Source organism: Cydia splendana, chromosome 21 (genome assembly GCF_910591565.1).
Source record: "Cydia splendana chromosome 21, ilCydSple1.2, whole genome shotgun sequence".
Taxonomy (NCBI): domain Eukaryota; kingdom Metazoa; phylum Arthropoda; class Insecta; order Lepidoptera; family Tortricidae; genus Cydia; species Cydia splendana.
The window spans coordinates 10864862-10880272 of NC_085980.1; the positions used below are offsets into that span (position 1 = coordinate 10864862).

Sequence of the window (15411 nt, forward strand, 5' to 3'; positions counted from 1 at the left end):
TTTGTAGAGAATAACAGCAAATTAAAAATATAATGGCACAAAGAGTCGGTACACGGTTTCTTCGTGAACAAATTTACGTGTAATTTAATGCAATTATTAAACACTTATTGAACAAATTATGGTTACAAAGTGAGGTCTAAATCGAAAACGTCATATACCGGCCCCTTAATTGCCCCTCATTGCACAGTGCCATATTTTGGGGAACTGAGTAAACATTAAGTAGGTAACCAAGAAAAAATGAGTTTACCATAGTTACGCAGTGGTAAAATAAACACACATATCAACACGCGTATAATTGCATAAAATGATTTATTTTATCCGTCATAAATTATACCTAATCGTAATTATATCGCATCCACATCAAATCCATATCCATACGTATCGCCTCCTTAAGCACTTAATAATGGCCACGAAGGTGGGTACTTTGAAAAAAAAAACATTGTCATTTGCAGTGCCGGATTTTCTTTTAAGCAAAATAAGCACTTGCTTAGGGCATCATTGTCTAGGGGCACCAAAAATTATCGAAAAATTTACGCGTTCGCTTCGCTCGCGTTTTCAATAACTTTCTAAGATATGATAAATGTGACATTCGGTTGGCGACTGCAGCAGCATTACTCTGCTGCAACGTTACTGCTGCAAAACTGTCAATTTTAGTGATAAAATGATGTGACTGATTTCCATACTAAAAGTAAAAATGTACAACTGTCTATCAAAATGCGTTTTTTATATCAAAAAATTTTCGCGCTCGCTTCTCTCGCGTTTTCAATGACTTCCTAACATATGATAAAAGTGACATTCGGGTGGCGACTGCAGCACCATTAGGTAATCTGTTGCAACGTTACTGCTGCGGCACTGTCAATTTTCGTGATAAAATGATGTGACTGATTTCCATACTAAAAGTAAAAATGTACAACTCGGCTGCCCTAAGCAGAAAACAAGTAACCCAGTTTTGACAAATTTTTGAGGAGAGCAAAAAAACGTAATTTGTCAGTTTTGTTAGGTATTTGGTCTAAAATGTAACATCTGTTTATACCATTATGTTAAAGGCGATAAAATTAAGCTTATACAGACTTTATTTTTTGTTATTCTTGTATATTAAACTTTGTACGGGCATAAAATGTTTTCTGTGTAGTTTACTGCCCGAAAATCTCAGAACCATTCTACACAAATTCAAGTATCTCGTGTTTAGCTTGGAAATAGCAAGCACTTTAGCTTCTTAAATATTAAACATATTTGGCTCTCCGCTCAATAACTTTTCCAATTTTCATGCAATTCTGAAGGAAATGGTACCAAATGAAAGCTAATAACATAGGCTACCGAAAACTGATTTTTATTTCTTTCAGGTTTATCGACTTCAAAATCCCTGTTAGATAATAAAACGCTTGAAAAAAATATATATTTTTTTATATATTTTAAAGTTCTTTTCTATTGGAAAATAGACTTATTTTTAATTAGTGATTGATGATGCCATCCTCGTACCTTCTGACACATGGTTATTGGTACTTATTTCATCGATTTTATTTATTTTCAAAGATTATTTTGTGATACGATGACCCATTCCTTCAACAAACCCTCTGTCTTCGTGGATGGGTGGTACCTACAGGATCCTGCTTCCGAACTTTTCTTTTTTAGGGTTCCATACCTCATAAGGAAAAAACGGAACCCTTATAGGATCACTTTGTTGTCCGTCCGTCCTCCGTCCATTTGTCTGTCAAGATCCTTTATCTCGGAAACGCGTGGAGGTATCGAGTTGAAATTAAAACCATATACTCAGGTCTACATTCCCTTAAAGATGTAGAAAAAATCAAACATCTACATTAACGTAAAAAAAAGATACGGTGGTTTATGCCAAAATACGTAAGTATATTTCGACATTCTCAAGGGATTCAAAATTTAAAGGGTACCTAAGTAGGTGGGTAGTAGGTAGCTAGGTCAACGAGAAGTCCCGTTGCCCTAGAACTATGAAATTTGGCAAGTAATATTGTATTACATTATAAGTACAGGAAATAATCTGAAAACTATAAATTTGTAAAAAATAAATAAAATCAATAACTAAATTTGTAAGGAACGCTCGGTGGGCGAGTCCGACTTGCATTTTTTTATAGTCCTATTTGACAGACGTGTTTGATAGGAATGAGGCAGGTGCATGGAATGGTGAAAGCTGGTGAGTTCATAAAAATCTATATTTGGGGACAATCTTACACTGGTTGACCTAGCCCCAAATTAAGCAAAGTTTGTACTATGAGTACTAGGCGACGATATATACATACGTGTATAGATAAATACATACTTAGGTAGTTACTTTATTTACTATTTAACTTTACTTGTAACAAAGTAAAAATCGAATTAAATCCTTCAAGTCAGTTTTACCTATTTCTTATAAAACCATATCGATCTGAAATTTTGCTGATATACACCTATTAATATGGTAAGTATATGTAATTGGTGGATCGCTTTAGTGGCTAGAGTTAAACCAAGAAAAGTCTGCAGAGATTTAGACAGCACAAGCTCAATCTCGAGAAGTCTATTAGTAGAGTTAGACCAAGAAAAGTCTGCATACGAGTAGATGTTGAGAGCACACCAGTGCAGGTGTTATTTTAAACGTCAAACTTCTATGAAATTATGACATATAAATAACATTGGCACTGGTGTGCTTTCAACATCTCTGCAGACTTTTCTTGGTCGAACTCTACTAATAGACTTCTCGAGATTGACCTCAGATGATTCACTTTACCACATAATAAGTGTCTTTATAAAAATTCAAATTTTGGCATTAGCCTGGATTAAATATTTCCCTTTTGGTCAATTGAATACAGTCAGTTGTTGTTTGTTTCTAATTTTTTCCAAAACCTTTGGCACGGATACGGCATAATTATGATTTTCTCTTTCTTTGGCGTATTCTAGTGTTCTGTTTTCATTACTGTAGAGTCTACAGTGTAGACGATACAGATAATTTTAATTGTTTTAACAACACTTTTTCTTTAAACTTAAATTTCACAGACTATTCATCTTTGACAGGAATATTGCTAAGAAAATTTGTTTTCTATGTATGTTTTTAAACAAGGTACCTTTTGTATAAGTATGTAACTAATTTCTAACCTAAATCGCAGATTGTGTTGGGAGATACTTGTTTTACCATTGTAATAAACTAAATCGCACTTACGAACATCTACGCTAAACTCAAGTATCTCGGTCATCTATATGAATTACAAGTATCTCTGTTTAGTTACTTGTCTTTAGCGTAGAAATGGGACATATACTTGAATTTAGCGTAGAATTCAGGGTCAAAAAAAGATACTCGGATTTTAAAAACATGAATATTTTGAAAACTACACATTATTTTACAATTATTTTTTTGGTGAAAGATGCGCCTGAAATTGTAGATTCCGAAAATCCAAAAAAACCGTTTTTGAAAATTTTCGAGTTACTTGTTTTCTGCTTAGGGCAGCCGAACTGTCTATCAAAATGCGTTTTTTATATCGAAAAATGTATGTCTGTTGTCTGTGTGTTTACGAATAAAAAACTATTCTATTCTATTCTATTCTATTCTATTCTAAAAATTTTCGCGCTCGCTTCGCTCGCGTTTTCAATAACTTTCTAAGATATGATAAAAGTGACATTCGGGTGGCGACTGCAGCAGCATTAGGTACTCTGTTGCAACGTTACTGCTGCGGCACTGTCAATTTTCGTGATAAAATGATGTGACTGATTTCCATACTAAAAGTAAAAATGTACAACTGTCTATCAAAATGCGTTTTTTATATCAAAACATTTTCGCGCTCGCTTGGCTCGCGTTTTCAATGACTTCCTAACATATGATAAAGGTGACATTCGGGTGGCGACTGCAGCACCATTAGGTAATCTGTTGCAACGTTACTGGTGCGGCACTGTCAATTTTCGTGATAAAATGATGTGACTGATTTCCATACTAAAAGTAAAAATGTACAACTGTCTATCAAAATGCGTTTTTTTATATCGATAAATTTTCGCGCTCGCTTCGCTCGCGTTTTCAATCACTTTCTAAGATATGATAAAGGTGACATTCAGGTGGCGACTGCAGCAGCATTAGGTACTCTGTTGCAACGTTACTGTTGCGGCACTGTAAATTTTCGTGATAAAATGATGTGACTGATTTCCGTACTAAAAGTAAAAATGTACAACTGTCCATCAAATTGCGTTTTTTTATATCGAAAAATTTTGGCGCTCGCTTCGCTCGCGTTTTCAATAACTTTCTAAGATATGATAAAGGTGACATTCGGGTGGCGACTGCAGCAGCATTAGGTACTCTGTTGCAACGTTACTGCTGCGGTACTGTCAATTTTCGTGATAAAATGATGTGACTGATTTCCATACTAAAAGTAAAAATGTATAACTGTCTATCAAAATGCGTTTTTTATATCGAAAAATTTTCGCGCTCGCTTCGCTCGCGTTTTCAATCAATTTCTAACATATGATAAAGGTGTCATTCAATTTTCGTGATATAATAATGTGACTGATTTCCATACTAAAAGTAAACATGTACAACCGTCTATCCAATTGCGTTTTTTTATATCGAAAAATTTTCGCGCTCGCATTGCTCGCGGTTTCAATAACTTTCTAAGATATGATAAAAGTGACATTCAATTTTCGTGATATAATGATGTGACTGATTTCCATACTAAAAGTAAACATGTACACTGAGAGAAAAATCACCACCAGGAATTAATAAACAGTTCTGTACTGGGGGAAAAAATGAAGTTTTAGTAGTAATCATGGAAGTTTCACTATTTCTGTAAAATTTATTTATTTCTACAAACAGCTCAGTAATACTAAATCTAATTTCAGCAAACAGACTTTAGTAAATGGAGCATTAAACAAAGTTCAGTATTTGTTAGGTACAATCCATTTTTATTACTACTAAAATTCTCCGATTTTTACTAGAGTCTGGCTACTGAAATATTACACAAATGTTTGGCGGGAAATTCAAGAAATCTTGGGCTGGTCACACTTTGTGTAGTAGGAAATATAGTTTTGATACTAGAAAATATTTTTGATTTTCTGTGCACACGTAAGCTACCTAAGGATATAAGTTAAATATACGTTGACGTGCACTCAAAGTCAGCTCACATAATTTCTACCACTATGTAAAGTACAGTCAACGATAAACACATATGTTAACACTTTCTCACCATATACCATTGTAACAAGGCGAAAAATGAAATGTAGTGTAAATAAGACCTAGGTCTATAATACCGTAATATTAATCCATCACCAAAAAAATACATAAGTACTATGCCAAATATGCTAAATGCTAAGTATCAAAATATTTATAGAGCACCAACCTCCTAATTTGTTTACATTTGTTTAGGAGTTGTAAACATTGCAGTTTTTCGTTATACAACGCTACACGTCGACTTCGCACATTGTCGTAATTATTTACGAGCTTAAATAAAAGTTTGCGAACCACACTCAGTATAGACATTATTAATGTAATTTAAAATAAACCCCTTATAAACCGCAAACAATTTGAATTAATGACATAAATTGACAACTGACTTTTAGCTTTTTTTTTAAATCATAGACAATTGGTGATACAACAACGAAATATCTGTCAACAATTTTTGGCTAGCCAGACTCTAGTAAAGTTTGTGATTTTTGGAAAAAAGCATCTGTGATTTCAAGTTATGATTTTAGTAAATGTCTCACTTACATAGTTTTGTAATATCTAAAAAACGAGTTCGCGGGAATAACATTACCCCATTTAAAATAACAATTCAGTTGTTACTATAGCGACATTACAAAGTTTACTGGTATTTAGTAGATAGACTTGTTGTGTTTATGTTCATTGTTGTACCAATCACTAAACGAGTTTTGTAATACCAACACAGCTACTTGCTACGTTCATTTGGTTAGAGTTAGTATTGTGTCGGATGTCGGGCGGGCGTGTCTCGTGTCTTCTTTGTTTAAAACATACTTAAGTTAAATAATAAATTTAGGATATATTGTGGGCCATGGACATATTAACCCGCGACCTACTGTGTAGTTGGGGTCTACAGGAATATATTGTTCTGCAACTTCGAGCTAGCTGTTGTTATTCTAGTGATAATGACATCAAAGGTAAATCTAAACTGTTTGCAATTCCAACCTCCCTAGCACAGGTGCGCCGCGAGAGCATGTTGCGCGCGTAATAACTACTAGTCTCTTTCTGACTGTATGAATAAGAAAGGAATGGGTAGAATATCTCGACAGGCTTTTATAGTGCCTCTTTAGTACAGAGATATACTACCAAATGCTTTTTTATTCATACAGACAGAAATAGAGACGGGTAGCTACCACGCGCGCGACATGCTCTCGCGGCGCCCGTTTGCTAGGGGCGGAGGAATTGCAAACAGTTTAGTTTTTGCCTGTGACGTCATTATCTCTAGAATAACAACAGCTAGCTTGGAATCGCAGTACAGTTTAGTAAAACCTATGACGTCATCGTCTCCGATATTGCTAAAGCACGCTTAGAATTACAAAACGGTTAGTTTTCACCCATGACGTCATCACCTCCGATATTGCTAAAGCACCTCTCGGAATAACAAAACCAAATTTCTGAAATTACTCTAGCATACTTCAAATTACAAATATAGAAGTTGTATTTCCTACTAAATGGAAATTGCAAAAGTCAATTTGTTCCTATTAGTTGACTCTCCTTGTCCCCGGATTAAGTTTTATTTTTGTAATTCTAAGTGTGTTTTTGTTAGTTTTTTCTCTCAGTGTACAACTGTCTATCGAATTGCGTTTTTTTACATCGAAAAATTGTCGCGCTCATTCGCACGCGTTTTCAATGACTTTCTAACATATGATAAAGGTAGTGATCCAAAGGACTCGAGCCTTTTAGCTCTTTTTTTAGGGCACGCCTCATCTCTTGACGCCTAAAAGGCTAAAAGGCTATTTAGCTCTTTAGCCCCCGAGCCTAATTCTATTTAAGAGCCTAGACTCTTGGGGATTAATAAGGTAATTGTAAAATATTTTATCTGGACACAGTGGATACAGTCCTCTAGCATATCCATCTGTCAACTTTACTTCAAGTTCCGCCTCCAGGGGAGAGGGAGAGAAATTAGGATTAGAAATTAGCCGCTTACCGACACAGACCGAATTCCACGCGGGCGGAGCCGCGGGCACAGCTAGTCTTAAATAGAATTATAGAGCCATTTACAGGAACTCGCAAATAGATATGTAGTTAATAAAAATATATACTTAAGTAACACGCATCACACAATTAAAAGTAAAAAGTCGGCAAGCCGGTCGGCAGTGTCGTTCGACGAGATGTAGATGCTAACTCGCTTACGCAGTGCGACTGCGATCCGAACCAACCAGATCCTTGTGGGCTTTACTCTCACACTGAGAGAAAAATCACCACCAGGAATTAATAAACAGTTCTGTATTGGGGGAAAAAATGAAGTTTTAGTAGTAATCATGGAAGTTTCACTATTTCTGTAAAATTTATTTATTTCTACAAACAGCTCAGTAATACTAAATCTAATTTCAGCAAACAGACTTTAGTAAATGGAGCATTAAACAAAGTTCAGTATTTGTTACAATCCATTTTTATTACTACTAAAATTCTCCGATTTTTACTAGTAAAGTTTGTGATTTTTGGAAAAAAGCATCTGTGATTTCAAGTTATGATTTTAGTAAATGTCTCACTTACATAGTTTTGTAATATCTAAAAAACGAGTTCGCGGGATTAACATTACCCCATTTAAAATAACAATTCAGTTGTTACTATAGCGACATTACAAAGTTTACTGGTATTTAGTAGATAGACTTGTTGTGTTTATGTTCATTGTTGTACCAATCACTAAACGAGTTTTGTAATACCAACACAGCTACTTGCTACGTTCATTTGGTTAGAGTTAGTATTGTGTCGGATGTCGGGCGGGCGTGTCTCGTGTCTTCTTTGTTTAAAACATACTTAAGTTAAATAATAAATTTAGGATATATTGTGGGCCATGGACATATTAACCCGCGACCTACTGTGTAGTTGGGGTCTACAGGAATATATTGTTCTGCAACTTCGAGCTAGCTGTTGTTATTCTAGTGATAATGACATCAAAGGTAAATCTAAACTGTTTGCAATTCCAACCTCCCTAGCACAGGTGCGCCGCGAGAGCATGTTGCGCGCGTAATAACTAGTAGTCTCTTTCTGACTGTATGAATAAGAAAGGAATGGGTAGAATATCTCGACAGGCTTTTATAGTGCCTCTTTAGTACAGAGATATACTACCAAATGCTTTTTTATTCACACAGACAGAAATAGAGACGGGTAGCTACCACGCGCGCGACATGCTCTCGCGGCGCCCGTTTGCTAGGGGCGGAGGAATTGCAAACAGTTTAGTTTTTGCCTGTGACGTCATTATCTCTAGAATAACAACAGCTAGCTTGGAATCGCAGTACAGTTTAGTAAAACCTATGACGTCATCGTCTCCGATATTGCTAAAGCACGCTTAGAATTACAAAACGGTTAGTTTTCACCCATGACGTCATCACCTCCGATATTGCTAAAGCACCTCTCGGAATAACAAAACCAAATTTCTGAAATTACTCTAGCATACTTCAAATTACAAATATAGAAGTTGTATTTCCTACTAAATGGAAATTGCAAAAGTCAATTTGTTCCTATTAGTTGACTCTCCTTGTCCCCGGATTAAGTTTTATTTTTGTAATTCTAAGTGTGTTTTTGTTAGTTTTTTCTCTCAGTGCACTGTCTCAACAGGTAAGAGGGAGGGAGATAAACGATCGACTATTGGGCCAAGATTTTATTTTGGACAAAGCAGCTATTTGTGATTGGTGCAATTGGCCTTTAGAGAATTTGATTTGAGTCATACTATTTACTCAGTTTTACCCTAAGCACTTGCACCATCCCAATAATCCGGGGTCAACTAGTTAAACTGTTAACCCTGTGTCAAATTGTACTAGTAACCATGGTAATTCTAGGTTACCAGTGGCCTATTTTATAAAGCTACAAGTTACAATTTACAAGCGGAAGTCTCGTTCTAACACATAGGGTTAGAAAGAGACTTCCGCTTGTAAATTGTAACTTGTAGCTTTATAAAATAGGCCACAGGTAACCCCGGGTTAGTGGGATGGTGCTACATGGGTCGTTCACGAGTGAGTGATTGAAATGAACTATATTTTTTGATTGAACTCACTCTTCAACTCACTGATGATTTAACTCACTCAGTCGCTCATCTATCTCAGTGTTCCTTGCGCGCTCTTTCCCACTCATGATTCGAATGAGCCGACAGAGCGTGACAAGCGACGAGCGAGTGAGACGATGCGAATAGGTTTCGGAGCGCTTCGGAAGAATTCGGAGGGCATAGACTAGGAATCCTCTAGACGGAGCTTAGTGCAATTATTTCATGAAACCGATGCTGCCAAAAATACAGGGGTGCGGGGGACGAGGTAAGCGAGTTCCGTGCCGTGATTGGTCCGTTCAAAGACACTTGGGTGTCACACTAAGACACTTGATCGAAAATGGAGTAAAACTACCGTATATTTGTGGCAGAGAGGATAGCGCTACTATGCTATGTGACATAGGATTCCTAGTCTATGTCGGAGGGTATCGGGAAAACATGGCGGGATCGTATCGCGTGATTCGCCATCTTGGTCGCACTTATGGCTGCGTGTATCTGATTGATTGACATTTCCCTCTACTCACTCTTGAACAATATAGTCTTCAGATCCACTGAGCGAAGTGAGCGAAAGAGTGATATATATCACCGCGAGCGAAAGATATGAATCAATATTTTCATCTCAGTGAAGCGTTTTGTGCATCTCTAGATGGTGCAAGTGGCCCTAAGTTTTGTTTGTCCCAGGATGCTGCTAACGGAGTGCGGGCCGCTGTGCCGCGCGGGCGAGCGCTGCAGCAACCGCGCGTTCGAGAAGCGCGCCTACCCGCGCCTGCAGCCCTACCGCACCCCGCACCGCGGCTGGGGGCTGCGCACGCTGCAGGACATCAAGCAAGGTAACTCACGTTAGAGAAGCGCGCCTACCCGCGCCTGCAGCCCTACCGCACCCCGCACCGCGGCTGGGGGCTGCGCACGCTGCAGGACATCAAGCAAGGTAACTCACGTTAGAGAAGCGCGCCTACCCGCGCCTGCAGCCCTACCGCACCGCGGCTGGGGGCTGCGCACGCTGCAGGACATCAAGCAAGGTAACTCACGTTAGAGAAGCGCGCCTACCCGCGCCTGCAGCCCTACCGCACCCCGCACCGCGGCTGGGGGCTGCGCACGCTGCAGGACATCAAGCAAGGTAACTCACGTTAGAGAAGCGCGCCTACCCGCGCCTGCAGCCCTACCGCACCCCGCACCGCGGCTGGGGGCTGCGCACGCTGCAGGACATCAAGCAAGGTAACTCACGTTAGAGAAGCGCGCCTACCCGCGCCTGCAGCCCTACCGCACCCCGCACCGCGGCTGGGGGCTGCGCACGCTGCAGGACATCAAGCAAGGTAACTCACGTTAGAGAAGCGCGCCTACCCGCGCCTGCAGCCCTACCGCACCCCGCACCGCGGCTGGGGGCTGCGCACGCTGCAGGACATCAAGCAAGGTAACTCACGTTAGAGAAGCGCGCCTACCCGCGCCTGCAGCCCTACCGCACCCCGCACCGCGGCTGGGGGCTGCGCACGCTGCAGGACATCAAGCAAGGTAACTCACGTTAGAGAAGCGCGCCTACCCGCGCCTGCAGCCCTACCGCACCCCGCACCGCGGCTGGGGGCTGCGCACGCTGCAGGACATCAAGCAAGGTAACTCACGTTCGAGAAGCGCGCCTACCCGCGCCTGCAGCCCTACCGCACCCCGCACCGCGGCTGGGGGCTGCGCACGCTGCAGGACATCAAGCAAGGTAACTCACGTTAGAGAAGCGCGCCTACCCGCGCCTGCAGCCCTACCGCACCCCGCACCGCGGCTGGGGGCTGCGCACGCTGCAGGACATCAAGCAAGGTAACTCACGTTAGAGAAGCGCGCCTACCCGCGCCTGCAGCCCTACCGCACCCCGCACCGCGGCTGGGGGCTGCGCACGCTGCAGGACATCAAGCAAGGTAACTCACGTTAGAGAAGCGCGCCTACCCGCGCCTGCAGCCCTACCGCACCCCGCACCGCGGCTGGGGGCTGCGCACGCTGCAGGACATCAAGCAAGGTAACTTGCTCCGACTTCCAAGCCCCAAGTTCGAAGCCGTGTCGGCTTATATCCAAGGAGCTTAGCGATATGTCATCTCTGGCAATATGTGTGCCATATGGTGGTTCATAGTCATAGTGTTACAGATGTAGTGCATAATTATTTTCCATCGTATTTTCACGGAAACGTACAACGTGTCTTGCTATTTCAGTCAGTCTCGGTACAAACAGTACTGAGGTTGACTTGGCTGAAGTAACATGACAAATACGAACGCTTCCGAGAAAATACGATGGAAAACAATTATGCACTACGTACATCTGTACTGAAGTCAATAAGGGTGGTATTCCATCTGTCCAATCATCATCATCATGTTGGTCCAATGTGTATTGGCATCTCATATCTTGCTTAATGAGAGAGTGAGACGCAATGCATATTGGACAGGTAGAATACCACCATAAGTCACTTAGTAACACGAGGCTGGCTACTGTTCTGGTGTATTTGTCGCCCGAGGGTGCAAAAGTTTCTTGTCTTGGGGTAGGTCTCTTATAATGTATGCCCTTCTCCCCACCTTTAGGCGTTAGGCTATATCAACTTGCCCTGGCTCATAGGCTGGCGATGTCCTTGTTTACGGGACAAGTCTATTTATAAAATGGTTTATGATATTTACATTTTAATTTAAAAAAATATTCTTCCCTATTCAGGTCAATTCGTGATCGAGTACGTCGGCGAGCTGATCGACATGGAGGAGTTCCGCAGGAGAATGTGCCGGAAACACGAGATTCGGGACGAGAACTTCTACTTCCTCACGCTGGACAAGGAGCGAATGATCGACGCGGGGCCTAAAGGCAACGCTGCCAGGTAATACTTTCCAAATAACATGTTTTTCAGGTAAAAACGGTAGGAGACCAAGAATTGAACCCTGAGGAGTACCATGAGAAATAATAGTGCTACTCGATGAAATATGACTGTTCCGTTCTTCTAACGATTTACCTGAAAAATAATGAGTAGCTAACGTCCGAGGTATCACTTTATTCGCATAGTGCCTTAAATAACTTAAGATACTGGATATCAACACACTCAAACGCCTTTGCAGATTCATGAACCACTGCTGCGAGCCAAACTGCGAGACGCAGAAGTGGACGGTGCTCGGCGACGTGCGCGTTGGGCTGTTCGCGCTCTACGACATACCCGCCGTGAGTTACTTAGCTCACGCTTAGAATAGATGATAGTGGGCATTTTCACTTAATTGAACACCTTTAACGGCCGGTTAGCAACCGTTACAAAACTGACGGTCAATGTCAAATCCCATACATTTTGTCAGGAATGTAACGGTTAGACGTTACTGAAACACGACTTAAGTCGCGCTTTAAAGTACTAGTTAAATGAAAATGCCCTAGTACAGTCAGCGTGTTTAACATATTGAGTGCCGGAAACCCGCTCGGCGGGTTGTCTGTTCGTAGTCGCTTTCCTATACAAAGCGGGAAAACGCCGGGATTGGCTACGAGCGTAGCGCTACGATAACGTTGGCAGTGAATGCGTTAAGCAGACCAGCCTATGCTACGCGTCAATAATATCTCGTCATTCTCTAATAGTTTAACAATCATATTTTCACCACAGGGGTCGTCCAGAAATCATGTGATCATATTTGGCCTGTTGTTAATGCTTAAGACTCGAGGGATCATGACATTGTATATATTATGTACTCTGACATTTGTATATATTCCTTTTTAATTTGTGTGGATTATGTATTTTTAATTTTATTGTGTACCTATTGTATATTTGACATGTGTTTTTTGACATTAAAGATATTGAATTGAATTGATCAAAGGTTCCGCGCTGAAGTTACGTTATGTCGAATAATTTTACGGTTAGGAGTCACTTGTTTTTTGTCACTCGCGTGACATGTTTCGGAGAGCCTAGGTCTCCTTTCTCAAGCTCTAACAGTGCGAGCAGCGTTATTCAATGTTAGGGTAACATTCCATTTCTGACCGCAGCTGCACTACTAGTACGAACGCGTCGGTGTTATTGTCATTGTATTTCCATAGTAAAATGAATGGTAGTGCTGCTGTCGTTGGAAATGGACTCAGCTTTAGTATGTCTCACAACAGTTTAAATTCGATTACGTTATGTCATTGTCAAATACCAAATTTAATCATACTAAAACATATTTTACATGGATTACAGAATAGCGAAGTAACATTCAACTACAACTTGGAGTGCGCGGGTATAGAGAAGAAGCGGTGTCTGTGCGGCGCCAAGCGGTGTTCTGGCTACATTGGCGCTAAACCGAAACAGGTAAGAAGAAAAGTATATTCTGTAATTAAATTTCCATCGTATTTTCTCGGAAACGTTCGTATTTATCATGCTAGGTCAGTCAATGTCAGTACTTTTTGTACCGACACTGACTGAAATAGCAAAACACGTTCGTAAGTTTCCGTGAAAATACGATGGAAAATAAATATGCACTACATCCGTCATAACTTTACGTTGTCTCAGTTACAGGAAGACAAACCTAAACTACCCAAGCGCACATACAAGAAGCGAAAACCGGTCGAGGAAAAACCAAAAATAAAAATAAAACCCATCAAGCCGCGAGAACTCACTGAGATCGAGAAGGACTTACTTATAATTAAAAATGCTACCAACGGCATGTCCAGCGATTCTGAAGGTAGTAGACTTAGTGTGGATGATAAGAATCCTAAGGCGCTGAAAAGGAAAAGGGTTAGCTTTTCTACTGACGAGGTTGGTGCGAAGAAAGCTAAGGTGGAAAGTGAAGTTGATGCCGTCTAATGTGAACCTTTTGTGGATTTAACCCTTAACCTTTTGGACGCCAATGACCGATATATCCGCACCGTAGGTTCAACGCCAAAGACCGATTAATCAGTCACAGACCACAGAGCAACACAGACCTACGTGCATATGCATAAAGTTCAATTTCAGTTTTGACACTTCGGTGTCGTGGCGTCCGAGTGACAGCTTTTGTGTTTGACACGGCGTCGAAAAGGTTAACGTCACGCCTATCGTGTGCGGCGCGTCATCGTGAACCGTGTCGGAATGCACTTAGGTTGATATTAGGATGTAACTATGCGGGTCAGGTGACGTGTTTGCCGGTCAACGGGTTAAAATGTAAATAGTTATCTTGTTATACGTAAAGCCACTTTAGTCCTAATCTAGGCAGGTGTTTTCTAATGTCTGGTGGATAGGAAGCTAATTGCCTGAAAGTGATGAGGGTTAACCCTTCCAGGCATAGTACGATTTATCGACCACATACGCGCGAAGAGGAATTCAACTTTAGCATTCCGTTTTAAGGTTGAAATTAAATTGCGCTTTCGGGAAATGTGATTTGTCTTGAAATGAATCATCAAAGCTGGATTAATTGGAATATATTTTGATTTTTTTTAAATATCTGGCACGACTTTGGATAGTCAAAAGCGTGTTGTATTTTTTCGCGTTTGTCATTATAAGATGGTAAGTTCGGAGAGAAATAAGTTTGTGTTTGTTAGGCTATGAAACTTGGACAAAAATCAAAGAGAGTATAAAAAGAAATGAAAATCGTATGAAATCATGTTACAATACTGTCAAAAGCATGTTCACTACATGGAGCATTCGACATTCTTTTGACAGGTTTTATGTTTGGTAGACTTTGCTAAATGTTTATTTTAATTTGCAAACTGCTGAAAACAGCTGTTATAATACTTGTAATATAGTTATAAATACAAAGCGCCGACTGATGCATATTTGTGTTCTTGTAGCGCCATTTGAGTTGAATATTGCTTAACCTTATTATTTATACACTCATATTGGCCTTAGGGTGGTATTCTACCTGTCCAATGGCAGTGTGTCTCACTCTCTCAATAAAGCAAAATGTGAGACGCAATTACACATTGGACAATGAAATTGGATAGGTAGGAATACCACCCTTATATAAAAACAAGGATTAAATAACTAGAGAAAAGACAGTATGAGCGTAATCAGTACCGTCTTTACCATAAGGGCACACGGGGCCCGTGCCCAGGGCCCCCATCCTCAGGGGGCCCCGAAGGACAGACAGTAACAGTATATTTGATTACCTATAATAAATAGAAGACCATAGTATAAAAATGTTAGTTTAATTATCTTTTGTTTACTTTCCAAAAGGGCCCCAAATTCTTATGTGCCCAGGGGCCCCAGCATAGTTTAAGACGGCCCTGAGCGTAATAAATATATATGGGCTCCAAATGCTATATAAAATCAGAAATAGGATGGAAAGTACATATTATGAGGTGAACTTAA

The 15411-nt window shown here is 40.3% G+C and overlaps 2 protein-coding genes across 2 annotated transcripts in view; one reads left to right on the forward strand and one right to left on the reverse strand.

The window, feature by feature from the left end:
* LOC134801315 (uncharacterized) overlaps positions 1–15011 on the forward strand; it is a 45032-nt gene extending 30021 nt beyond the window's left edge. The window contains exons 10-14 of the mRNA XM_063773857.1: positions 9843–9991; positions 11841–11997; positions 12233–12332; positions 13324–13434; positions 13636–15011. Coding sequence (XP_063629927.1) covers positions 9843–9991; positions 11841–11997; positions 12233–12332; positions 13324–13434; positions 13636–13929 — 811 coding nt within the window. The 3' untranslated portion in view covers positions 13930–15011. The remainder of the gene's footprint in view (positions 1–9842; positions 9992–11840; positions 11998–12232; positions 12333–13323; positions 13435–13635) is intronic.
* LOC134801033 (uncharacterized) overlaps positions 1–15411 on the reverse strand; it is a 338387-nt gene that overhangs the window by 67720 nt on the left and 255256 nt on the right. The window lies entirely within an intron of this gene.